Here is a 12,626-nt window from a genome sequence, read left to right as displayed (position 1 = left end):
TTCTACCAGCCTGATAATTCCCTTAATTTATTACATTTAATCTCCCCCACCTCTCCATCCCCAGTAGAATGAAATCACCATGGGGCAGAGATTTAGTGTTTTTTTTAAATTGAGTTTTAGTCATTTTACAATGTTGTGTCAAATTCCAGTGTAGAGCACAATTTTTCAGTTATACATGAACATACATTATTCATTGTCACATTTTTTTTCGCTGTGAGCTACCATAAGATCTTGTATATATTTCCCTGTGCTATACAGTATAATCTTGTTTATCTGTTCTACATTTTGAAATCTCAGTCTGTCCCTTCCCACCCTCCACCCAAAAAGGATTTTTTTAAAAAATTTTTGTTGAGGGAGTTAGGTTTATTTATTGACTTGTTTTTTGATGGAGGTGCTGGGGATTGAACCCAGATCCTTGTGCATGCTAGGCATGCACTCTACAACTGAACTATGCCCAGCTCCCTTTTTTTTTTAACAGATGTCTCACAGCACCTAGAACAGGACTTGCACATAGTAGATGCTCAGTAAATAAGTGTTGAGTGAATAGAATGGGCAGAGGGTTCTTTAACTGCTTTCCAGTGGCTCACTCAGCCAGAAAGCAGCAGACCCTCATCAGCCTTGTTCCTAATGGCCAGACGCCTCGAATCCCACACCAAGGCAGGCCTGGCTCCTGCTCTGTCCTCTGAGATCCCACAGAGGTCCATGCCCAGACCAGGTCCAAACCGGGGAGGGCCTCTCAGAGCCACCATCCTGCAGGTGTCCGGAGTGGGAGCTGAGGCCTGGAAGGCAAGGAAGTAGCAGTGCTGGGTCTCCTATGTGCACACATCCGTCCACTCTCAGTTCAATGCTCACACCCTTGTTCAGGAAAGTACACGCTCTGTTCTCTCAAAGGGCATGACTCCCCTCAGGCTTGGAGGTGTCCACCTCCCAAGAGGCCTCAGGCTGGTCCCTTCCTCCAGCCACGGCAAGGGGGCCCTCAGAAGTCAGTCATCACACTCCTTCGTCTGACACATGAGGAAATTGAGCCCCAGAGAGGGTACAGGGCTGCCTGAGGCCTCACACCCGGGAGCACACGCGCTGCAGGTGAACCCAGTTCTCCCGAGAGGACTTCCTGGCCCTCCTCTGTCTGGGGGCCCCTCCTGGCTCAGGAACCTGGAACTCCTGTGGGAGGCCCCATCTTCCTTGGTGGTTCAACCTAGGTCAGCAGTCCTTCCCCTGCTGACCCAAAGCAGGTTTCTGCCACAGGTACGAATGCTCCCCCTTCTTTTGAGGATGCCCTGTGTCCCCATTATTCCCACTCCGGGCTGGGAGATGTTAGCTGGATCAGCGAAGAGTAAGAAGGAAGAGCACAGTATGGCTCTGCTATCTCCTTGCACTTGGCCAAATCCTTTCTGCTCACTGAGCTTCAGTTTCCCCAGCTGTAAAGCACAGACTGGACAACAATCTCTAGAATCTTCTGACCGTGACTGATGGCCAACCTGCCTCACCAAAGCTCTTGGCACCCTTGGTACAGTCCTGGGCTGGGTCCTCCAAGGCGAAGTCTCTCTTGTCTGAGCTTGTGAGTTGCTGGCCGCATGGGGTGGGGTTTTATCCCCCACCCCACCCCAGCCTTCCAAGCCCTTGCTCGTGACCCTGGCTGGCCGCTTCCTGAACCAGCCTCTGGGTGAGGCCTTCCTGCCTCTCAGTGCTCTTGTGGGAACCGACGCAGAAGATAAGAAGGGAGAGAGCCATCTAACGGGTGGAAAGGCTCCCTCCAGGGCCGGGGTGACCGTCCTTTCTCTCCAGTTTTCAGGACCTCAGCGGATGCCCAGCCTGGGCTTCTCTGCCATCCAAAGTGGATGGTGGGACTGTGACATCACAAGGGAGGGCCAGCCAGGGACACTAGAACAAGAAAGGAGCCCACTGGTGACTGCTTTCTGTACGTGGTTTCAGTCATCGTGACAGCCCATTATGCAAACAAGGAAACTGAGGCTCAGAGAAACCAAGGGCCCTGTCCAAGGTCGCATGGCTAGAATAGGCAGATCAGGGATTTGAACTCAAGCCTGTCTGGTACTTGGACCACTTGGGAAAATCCTGGAGCTGTGGTTACCAGTGCCATATCCCACCGAGCCCTGGGAGTCCCTCTGACTCTTCAACACTCAACCGTTTATTATTTATACTCCCTTCCCACTTCCAAAAGTTTGAGTTAGCTTCCTGGAAAGATGTGTACGTTCCTAGGAATAGCAGTCAGAAGCACAAAGTTTTGGAGGCAGCAAGGGCCCAGCAGGACTGGAGGAGTGAGAATGTGCGCCAGCTCTGACCGAGGACAGGGTAGTGATGGCATCACAGAGCCCCGGTGAAGTCACCCAGTTCCTGGGAAGCCTAGCTATTTGCAGATTCCAGCTTTAATGAGAGTTCACAAAGTCAAGATACTGTGCTGAAGTGAAAGTCAGTCTTTTCCTTCCTATGCCCTGGGGAGTCCCCAGGATGTCACCGCCCCAGTCCTCGCCCAGCATACAGTTCATCTGGAGCCGTCCCCTTAGCAAGACTTTGCTTTCCTGCTTATGTGTCCCTGTGAAGCAATAAGAGAGGGTGCTGGGCTTGGTGTCAGAGACATACGGGGCTTTGAGTCCATCCCACCTGGGGATGTGACCTGGCCCAGGGATGTACCGCTGAGCGTCAAATTCCTCATATCTGAATTTAAGCCAAGGTGGTGGTGTCAGCCTACCATCCATTTCCCCTTCTCCTGCCAACAGCACCCCAATGGCCTCTGAAAGTTTCCCCTCCCTCAGTTCTAGTCCCTATGGGACCCCAGCCTTGCCTGTCTCATCCTCTCTCCTGGCCACTATACCTGATGTCAGGAATAGCCACATGACTCAAGCCAGACCAAGGAGAGCCAGGCCTGGGACCTTTGTTGGAACTATTGGAAAAGTGACAGCAAGTGGAGGGATGCACCCTTCTCCTAGGGCAGCTACGCTGGTATTTCTGATGGCCATCTTACCACAATGAGCAGGACCTGCCTGAGAATTAGCCAGCCCAGAGGAGAGCAGATGGGGTGAGACACTGACTCCTGATAACACTGTTTGGGCATCATGATCTAGCCATGCCTGAAGCTGTTATACTCTATATTTTTCAGTAACTTAAGCTTAGTTAGTTCATTTATAAAAGTAAGAATCCAAATAACCCTAATTGCTCATCTCTTATTGAGACTCCTTTGTAGGCATGAGAAACTTTGAGTCATTTTCATCAAATACTAAGTGCTGCTTCTTACATATGGACACAATCACTAACTCTCTCTTCATTAAATATATTTCATTAGAAAAAAAATCTCATTTCTGTTCTTGCACTCTGCCATTTTTTCATCATCATCATCATCATAAAACACAATATAAGCCTGCTGTTATATGAACAAAAAATTCATCAGTTATTTATCAAATGCATTTGTTTAAAAGTTTAACAGATGTTTATGTGACTTTCTGTGTGCCGGGCACTATTCTAATCCCTTTACTATGTTACATCATTAAATACTTACGTTATCACCCCCATTTCACAGGGAGGCATAAAGAGGTTAGTTAAATGACTAGCTCAAGATCAAGTTCCAGGCCCTGGGATTGAGCCTCCCCATTCTTCAATGTCCTCCCCAAAGAGCTCCTTCTCTGGAAAGCCTTCTCTGATCTCCCTAACAGGAGATGCCCCCTGCCCACCACAGATGCCCTCACAGAAGCAGGCTGTCACCCTCCTCCCTTGCCCTCCCAGTCAATGCGTCCTACACACCATTAGGCTGTGAACCCTCCTAGCTGGGGCTTAGTTTCCAGAAGACCCATCCACAACTGCGAATGGGAAGTTGATAGCCAGCCTCAGCCCTACCAGCAGCCACCTGGCCTCTTTCTCTGCTACCCATCGTCTGAAACTCCTTCGAGGTACCCTGTGGAGGCCAGGCCTCAAATGAGGGTTGCACATGGTGGGGGACCTAGAAAGAGGGCTTCTTATGCCTGGGTAGCTGGAGACTCCCGGCATCTCTTCAACCCCAGAAAGTGTGGGAAGAAATTGGGACAGGGTATCAATGCATCCTGGCTTCTCTCAAACCAGCTGTGTGACCATCCCCTCCCGGTGCCTCAGTTTCCCCACTGGTAAAATGAGGAGGTTGGTTAGGGAGAGTCCCCCAGGAACCCAGAGAAGGTCCTGTGGGAAAGAGTAAAGCGGGAGTTTTTTAAAACTCATCCAGGAACCTTTTGGGCTTCCCAGATGGCAAGCTGCCTGCTTGACTTTCACTCATGTATTTATTAATTGAGCACCTGTTACAGGGAGACAGTGTTTGAGGCACTGGGGATGCTTCAGAGAGTGAGACAGGCAACGAGCCTGCAGCCCAGGAGCTCTCACTGTAGCTCGGGAGGCCTCCAAGCCTTCATGCACTGAGGCATGCACCAGGCTTTTCCATGCTGGGTGTGGAGAAAGACTGAGGGCTGGAGGAGACAGGTGTGTCCTCCCTCCAACTCCGCTCCCTTCCCCCAGGTGACCTTGCCTCTCTGGGCATTAGTTCCTCACATTCTAAGTGAGAAGTTGTACTGGATGGTCCTGAACCCTGTCCTGCCAGCCTTGCACAGCCATTCATGGTTAAATATTACCCACTCTGTGTCCCTTCCTCCCTGCCACTCCTCAGGGAGATCAAGCCATAAATGCTGCCGCCTTTGATCTTCCTCATGGGCTGTGGCCTTCTGAGAGGGGCAATAGGCACACTTGCTGACTGTCCTGCCTTCACAGGGTCTCTAGACCCTGATGCCAGGGTCTAGAGAAGGGAAGACTGGAGTCAAGGTCTGGGGCTGGGGGCTGAGGTGGGGATAATTGGGCCCTAGACTTTCCTATCCAGATGTCTTTTCACAGTTACATCATGTGCGGTGACTCCCCCGGATCCTTCCCTGAGGAGCTCTTGGTTTAATGAGCCCCTCAGGTGCCTGCCTCAGGCAAGAAGTCCCAGCCCTCCTGGTTTCTGGGAAACAAAAATATTTCAGAGAAATCAGGACAGCCTCACTGCATGGGATGCCTTGCTTCAGCCTCTGCTCCCAGGCACCTCACAAGCAAAGAGAGCCAGGCCCAGCTGTCATACCCAATCCCACCCACCCAGACTTAAATTATGAGGCTGCATCAATCCTGTGTACCCACAAATCTCAGGGATGGGAATGGATTCTAGCCAGATAGTACTTCACAATATGCAAAGAGCTCTCTTCACATCGCATTCTTTTCCATCTTCAAAACAACTCTGTAAATAGGTATGATTTCTTTGTCATCCACAGTGCACAGTGTCCTGTGTGAACCACAGGACACTGAGGTTCCAGGTGACAGACCTGATGAGTGGAGTGCCAGATGTCAGAGTCAAGTCTGACTCTAAAGTCCAGACTGTTTTCGTGCCCATTTCTGGGCATAGCAGGAGAGTATTACTCTCAATACCCTGCTCATGACAGACAGCATTAATCAATCACGGCACAGCAGACATTGCTAATCAATTTCAGTGTTCTTTTCTAATAAGCTCTGAGGCAGCTGTGTTGGGTGTTTTTTTTTTTTCCCCGTCCCCCTTAACAGAGGCACTGGGGATTGAACCCAGGACCTTGTACATGCCAAGCATATGCTCTACTATTGAGATTTACCCTCCCACTCCTACTCCCCACAGAGGCAACTGTGAATTCATCTACACAGTACTTCAGGACATTATTACCTATCAGAAGATCAAATCCACACTATTTGCTATTCCTGTGATCCCACACCATCAGCCCTGAGCCCTCAGGACTCAATGCCCTAGTCATCCGGTCACAGGACTCTCCACTGCTCATCAGTTGCTACGTTGTTCTCGGACTGGAATTAATGGCTCTGCCATCCCCCGAACTCTTGTCCCTTCCAAGCATGGTCTCTCTTAGAGATACACTAGCCATGCAGGTTGGCCTGGGGCTTCAGGGTTTGACAAGTCCTTAACAGAACTTTTTGTAGTGAAACATATCAGGTATACTCCTAAGTGTAGATAATCATATTATCACAGACAACTGTATTCCCACAGTTGAAGCAACAAAACACCACAGACACAACTGAAGTCCCTGTGTATTCCCTCAGTCCATCTCCACCCCCACCCCCGCCAGGCCATCACTCTCAGAATTTTGTGTTTCTCATTCTCATGCCTATTTTCATACTTTTAGCATGTAATTACATACCCATATTATTCAACCTTAGAGAAATTATGTTGCCCAGATCTTGTTGCAGCTTGTTATTTTCATGCAATTGGATGTTTTGAACTTTTAGGCATGATGATAAGTGCAGCTTTGAATCTTCCATCATATTATAGTTGTGAATATTTGTTGAGCCCTCATTCTGCACCAGGCATGGTTTCAACTGCCTTAATGTGCCTTAACTCATTTAAATTTGACAATAAATGATTTTTATTCCCACTTCATGGATTTGGAAACAGAGGCACAGAAAGATGAAATTGTGTACCCAAGTCACATAGCTTGGAAGCTGTGCTCTTAACTGCTAAACGTCCCTGTCTTTACTGCTGCGTGGTCTGTTGTATGAAAACACAGTAACTTATCCATCTGTTCTCCTACTTAAGGGCCATTGCTTTTTTTGCAGACATGCCTCAACATTGGTCTCACAGGGTTTGGGGGTGGTTGTATTAGCTCGCTTAGTTACTACATCAAGCCTGTGAGTGGGCATTTGTATCATCCCCCTACTCCCTTTACAGATGCGGAAACTCAGGCTCAGAGAGGGTAAATTACCTTCTCAAAGCTTCACAGCTCCAATGTGCCAGAGGTGGGCTATGAACCTGGGCTCCTTCAATTGTAGAGCCCAGAGTTTCTCCCATAACCCATGTGAGCCCTTGGTCCCCCACTGCTTTCTCCTCTTGGCTCAGTCTCTGGCAGCCTGCCTCCCTCTCCCAAACACCCTCCCTACACCTGGTCTTCAGCCTCCCTCCTCTGGCAACTCTCCACCGTCCTCCTTCCAGAGAAGGGGCCCAACCGGAAGGCCAGTTCATGTTAGGAAATTCCAGCCACGTGAGCCAACCCAAGCCCAGGATTCTGAGCAGCCGGTGGCTTTAGGAGAAACTGAAACTTGGCTTGCTGGGGGCGGAGTGGTCACTGGAGATTTAAAGAGCTGCCACTTCCTTGGGCCCCTAGAGGGCCTTGGGAGGTCACAGCAGCTGAGGGACACCCTGAACTGAGTGCCAGCCTCTGTTCTCCTGCCCAACCATGCAGCTCTGCGGGGGCAATGGGCTGCTGAGCGGGACGGTGAGTATAGGGGACCAGGGTCAGGGGATAAGAAGAGGAATATGCCCCAGCGTCCCCGGTGCCAGCTCTGTTCACATGAGCTGTGTTAGCCAAGAGCTCACACACCCCTTCTGGGCCTCGGTTTCCTTAGAGAATTGGAATAAGGGATTTCCTGGTCTCGTATTGCAGATCCAGGCTTCAGTTTAGAACTTGGCCTCTGAATACTGCTCTCTCCTAACCCACCTGTTCTCCTCTCACTGTCTTTATGAGAGCCTTCTCTCCCCTCTCCAAATTCTCTGGCTATGGTTCCCTTGGAGGCCTTGCCCCTCTCCCAGGACCCAGGTACCAGAGGCCCGCCCTGTTCTCTGGATGCAGGTCTTTCCCCCAGGCTCCTGCCTCTCCAGCACCTGGAGTGGGCCTGCTGTGGCCGAGAACCTAGGAGTACAGAGTCCTCAGCTGGGGAGGCCAGGGTCTTGCCTGCGGTCCCTACCCTCAGAACACACCTCCCAGAGTGGACTGTGGGGTCTCCAATGTTCCCTCTTCCTGGACTTCCAGAACTCTGAGCATCTGGGTTAAGTATTTCATCTAAGTTTTAGGAACCCCAGTCACAGCTATCGACCTCTGAGTCCACTCTTCTGTCAGAAGGGACCCAATTCATTCACTCTGGGCCGCTGTCCTAGTGGAATGGGAGAACTGGAGGGCTGGTACTTTTGCTTGCTGCTGTGTCCCCAGAGCTGAGTGCATGGCACATAGTAGGTGCTCAACAGATATTTGTTGCATAAGTGAGCATCAGCTTTGCCCTGAGCTGGGCATGGGTATGTGGGGCTGAATGAGAACCCTGCCCCACCTTCATAGACAGAGCTCACAGCTAGGGAAATCAACACCTGGACCGTAGAAAGAATGGCGATCAAACAACAGCAGCCGACTTTTATTAATTCCGCTGGGCTGGCCTGGGGCTGCCTACTTTCTGGCCTGTGAGGAAGACACTGGTGCCTCCACTGCACAGATGAGGCGACTGGACCCAGGGAGTGAGTGACTTGCCCAGAGCAACACGGCTGATAAGGAGAGTGTGGATGTGAAGTCAGTTCCATCTGGGTTTGAATCTCAGGCTCTCAGCTTCCCCGCCTGTGCAGCCTCAATGTGAGACGTAAGCAGGACATGTGGGTGAGGCTGGCATTCCAACCAGGTGTGCCATGTCTGTGATGGAGGTGTGGATGCCAAAGGAGACAGAGAGGGCTTCTGAGATAAAGGGGGCCCTCGGGGTCTTGACTCAAGAAGGGTATCGTTGGGTAGCTAGCCAGCCCTGCTGGGACCCCTGAGCCCTCTGCCTCTCGCCCCCATAGGACCCTGAGGAGCTTCAGAGGCAGCTGAAGAAGAAACAGAAGAACCGGGCGGCTGCGCAGAGAAGCCGGCAGAAGCACACGAACAAGGCGGACGCCCTTCACCAGGTGGGAGATGCCTCCCTTCCCATCCCTGACGCCACTTACCTGGCCTCACCACCTCTTCTCCATCCCACCTATGAGCAGTTCCCTCTACGCTGCTGTATGTTCCAGGTGGCCTGAATCTGGGAGGAGGGAAGGGCTCTGCAGCTGAGATTTGGAAATTCCTGAGTGTTGAGTGGAAACCATGTGCCATATACATGCTGGGCTCCAGGGACATAACAGAGTATCCTCAGTCCAGGCCTGCCCTCAAGGCATCCCCAGTCTAGGGCGAGGAAACAAGAAATGGAGGCAAACAGGGAGAACCTGGCCCAGTGACCAGGTGACGCACTCATTAAACACAGATCCCCAACCCCTTCCCACCCGGGACCCACCTCAGGAGGCTGGAATGGGGCCCGGGGAGCTGCCTGTTAGGGTTCTGATGTGGGTGGCCAAGATCACACTGTGGGAAACTGGCTCAGAGTTGAGATGGGCTGGATTTAGGGTCCCAGTTGCGGCACTCACTAACCACAAGGCACTTTCTTTGCTGAGCATCACTGTCCTTATCTGAAAATGGGGACAATAATCCCCACCCACTGGCAGGACACCGCCCACTGGCAGGACTAAGGAGGCAAAGAAGCCTGGTGGAATGGCACCTGCACTTGCCTCTTGGATGGTAATCTGACTTTGAGCTTCCCTTCTTTCTCTGTGCAGAGAGAAAGGACACCACCAGTTCCATCCCAGAAGGACAATTAAGACCTGGGTTCAGGACTTAGCCTTTGGGAGGGCTGCATACACATACATGTTAGTCCTCATAGTGATGAATAAAATTCAGAGCCCTCCACACCCAAAGGCCCTACACTATCTGCGGCCCCATCAACACTGGTCCCTCTCCTCTCCTAACATCCTGCACTCTGTTCTCCCTGTTCCTTCACTGGCCAAGCAGATCCAGCCTCAGGGACTCCGCCTGGCTCTTGCCTCTACTTTCAGACAGCAGTCTAGCTAGATCCTCACTTCTTTTTGGTTGTTTGGTTCAAATGTCACTTCCTCTGTAGGACCTTTCTAAACCATAAGATCCTTGTTCCTCTGCTTTATTTTTCTGGTTAGCACTGAACTTCTATCACATATTTAGATGTTCATAATTGCTTGTCTCCCTTGCCAGACTGTAAGCACCATGAGGGCTGAGAACTATTCTGTCCCCTGCTGTTTCCCCATAACCTGGAACAGTGCCTGGCAAATAGAAGGGACTCAATAATTCCCTGCGGAGCGAAAGATGGAGTCAGAATAAAGTGCTCTGGGAGCACAGAGGTGGGGCCAACACGCAAGTAGTAGTGTCGAGGTGATATAGAGATGAAGTCTGAGCTGGTTTTGAAGGATGAATAGGAGTTTTCCAAATGAATGAAGGTTTAGAAAAGGCATTGCAGGCAAATGGAATAGTGCTGGCATAAGCGTGAGAGAGCAGCACCCTGCGGAATGCACAAGAGTAAGGACTGATGCCCAGGATGACACTTGCCTGGCAAGGATAGAGATCATGCATTTGTTTATTCATTTCTTCCAGAAATGCCTATTGAGTATGTCCTGTGTGGCAAGCACAGTTCTAAGCACTGGAGATACAGCTGTATGAACACAACAGATAAAAGTCTGGCTCACCCACCCCAGGGCTTATAGTTTCATGGGGGAGCCAGACAGACAAATAAATGATCCATTAGGTATTTAGGATATCAGATGGGAAGAATTAAAGCAGTGAAGAGGAAAGGGAGTGGGGCACGTGAGATGATGGAAAACTAAGGAAGCCTTCCTGGAGGAGGTGATATTTGAGCAGCCAGAAGGTGGCGAATAAATGAGTGAGTGACTCAATTTCTGGAGGTGAATTGAAGTCAGGTGTAGGGTGACCTAATGACATGTTTAAAAAATGTCATTCCACATTCCACACCAGAAATCAGCTTGGGAAAGGGGCTGCTGGTGGCTTTGAGGCCTGTTAGAACTTTGAGTCCATGGCCTAAGCAATATTTTTATGTAAAGCATCCTTGCAGCTTCTTCTTTTAAAAAGTGTCCATAAAAGGGGGTGGGGAGGAGGGAACCAAAACAAGTCACTCAGCCTAGTGAGCTGTGGAAATAAAGTTCTTTTTGCGTTTTCCACCATTGTTGTCATAAATGGTTGTTTAGAACTGCACATTGATTATTGATTGTCCCAGTGGATTGTCAGAACCCAGCGTTCAGCAGTGCAGAACCCAAATGCTGACTCAGGGATGCTGAAGAGATTGCACTTGTGGTGCTGCCCTGTAAAACATTACCCTGGACCCCGCCCCTGGTGCCTCAGTGAGCGAGTTCTGGGCTCTGGGGAGGTCTGGTAGTGGCACTAAGCAGACAGAAGGACATCTAAGTTGTCACAAGAAGACCATGTCAGGATTAGCCCAGGGATGGGGGTGCTGGAAGTGTCTAAGTGGAGGAGACCTGAAATGTGGGGAGGAAGCAGAGTCCATTTGAGGAACAGGAAATGGGAGGAGCAGGAGAAATTGGAGAGATAAAACTGGAGATGTGAGCTGGGGCCACTAAGCACAGGGAGCCTTTAAAGGGCTTTTTTTTTTTAGAGGTGGGTAGGTAATTGGGATTGTTCATGTATTTATTTTAATAGAGGTACTGGAGATTGAACCTAGGACCTTGTGCATGCTAAGCACGCACTCTACCACTTAGCTATACCCTCCCTGCTAAAGGGCTTTGATGTTCCATTAATGATGCAGTCACTGAATGTCTCCTCTGGGCCAAGAGAACAGGGTGGTTTGTAGGGAGCACCAGTTAGGAAGCTGGTGGGGCTCCCAGGTGAGTGGAGATCCCAGGCTGGCCGGCTGAGGGAACTCGCAGTGGGGTTGGAGAGCAGGCAGATCTGAACCCTAGTAAGAGGTAGAGTTGGAGAGACTTGCTGGTGGTTATGGGGGGCTGGCCAGAGAGTAGCCAAAGGGCAATCAGGTGGCAGTGATGTCTTTCCTCCTAAACTGAGGACCCTGGGAGTTTGGGAAATAGGGCTCATGCTGGGCCCCTGATTCTGGCTAACATAACCCTCCCCCCCATCTGCTTCTCCCCCCAGCAGCATGAGTCACTGGAGAAACACAACCACGCCCTGCGGAAGGAGATCCAGGCCCTTCAGGCAGAGCTGGCGTGGTGGAGTCAGACCTTGCACATGCATGAGCGCCTATGCCCAATGGACTGTGCCACCTGCTTGGTTCCAGTGTCCCCTGGCTGCTGGGGCCCGGCTGAGCGGCCCCCAAGCCCTGTGCCCCATGAACAACATGGCTGCCAGGGACAGCCAGGCCTGTTCCAGACCCTCGTCTCCTCTCCCTCGGCTCAGCAACTCTCTCCAGATCCACAGCCTCATGGTTCCCTTGGCCTCCTCCTGTCCCCTCTGCCCTCGCTGTCCCTTGGTCCCACTGCGGTCACTGCATCTTCGGCCCACCTGTCCACTAGTCCTATCCAATCTGCCTTGCCCACTGACTCTGGCCTAATGAGGCCTTCCTCGAAGCTCAACACCCTCATGCCCAGCCCCCCAGCCCAGCCTACCCCTCTACAGTCCCTCAGGCTGGAGCACGCCACCAGGGGGAAGCCGGAGTTCTCACCCCACAGCCCCGCAGCTGCTCTGGGACTGGGCCATCTGCAGGGCAGGGAACATAAGGCTGCTTCATCAGCAGCAGATGGGCAAGGACTGGGTGTGAATCCCAGCCCCCACCCTCTCCTGGCCTTCCCCTTGCTCTCCTCTGCTCAAGTCCACTTCTAACTGGCCCCCAGAGCTAGGCTGGCCCCTTCCTTGGACTCAGAAACAGCCTTGGCACATGGGCATCTCCTCCATTGCACTGGAGTCCGCCTTTCTTGGCTGACCAGCTGAACCAGGATTTCACCAGGGAAAGGAAGCCATCACTGCATGCCCACCACTTTGCCAGGTCCTGTCACCACTACTATCTTATTTCAACCTTGTGATTGCCCTGCAAAA

General features: G+C 51.3%; 1 protein-coding gene across 4 annotated transcripts in view; it reads left to right on the top strand.

Annotated features, from left to right (window-relative positions):
• Positions 1-12,626, top strand: part of BATF2 (basic leucine zipper ATF-like transcription factor 2) — a 16,737-nt gene extending 4,111 nt beyond the window's left edge. The window contains exons 1-3 of one of the 4 annotated variants that reach the window (XM_015249911.3): positions 7,036-7,247; positions 8,570-8,674; positions 11,733-12,626. In XM_015249911.3, coding sequence (XP_015105397.1) covers positions 7,209-7,247; positions 8,570-8,674; positions 11,733-12,413 — 825 coding nt within the window. In that variant the 5' untranslated portion in view covers positions 7,036-7,208 and the 3' untranslated portion in view covers positions 12,414-12,626. Of the gene's footprint in view, positions 1-7,035; positions 7,248-8,569; positions 8,675-11,729 lie in introns of those variants that run through there. The other 3 variants (XM_006216680.4, XM_072970259.1, XM_072970260.1) reach the window with 3 other exon arrangements.

Source organism: Vicugna pacos, chromosome 10 (genome assembly GCF_048564905.1).
Source record: "Vicugna pacos chromosome 10, VicPac4, whole genome shotgun sequence".
Classification (NCBI taxonomy): domain Eukaryota; kingdom Metazoa; phylum Chordata; class Mammalia; order Artiodactyla; family Camelidae; genus Vicugna; species Vicugna pacos.
The sequence above is the reverse complement of the archived record's forward strand: the minus strand, read 5'-3'. Positions and strand labels throughout refer to the sequence as shown.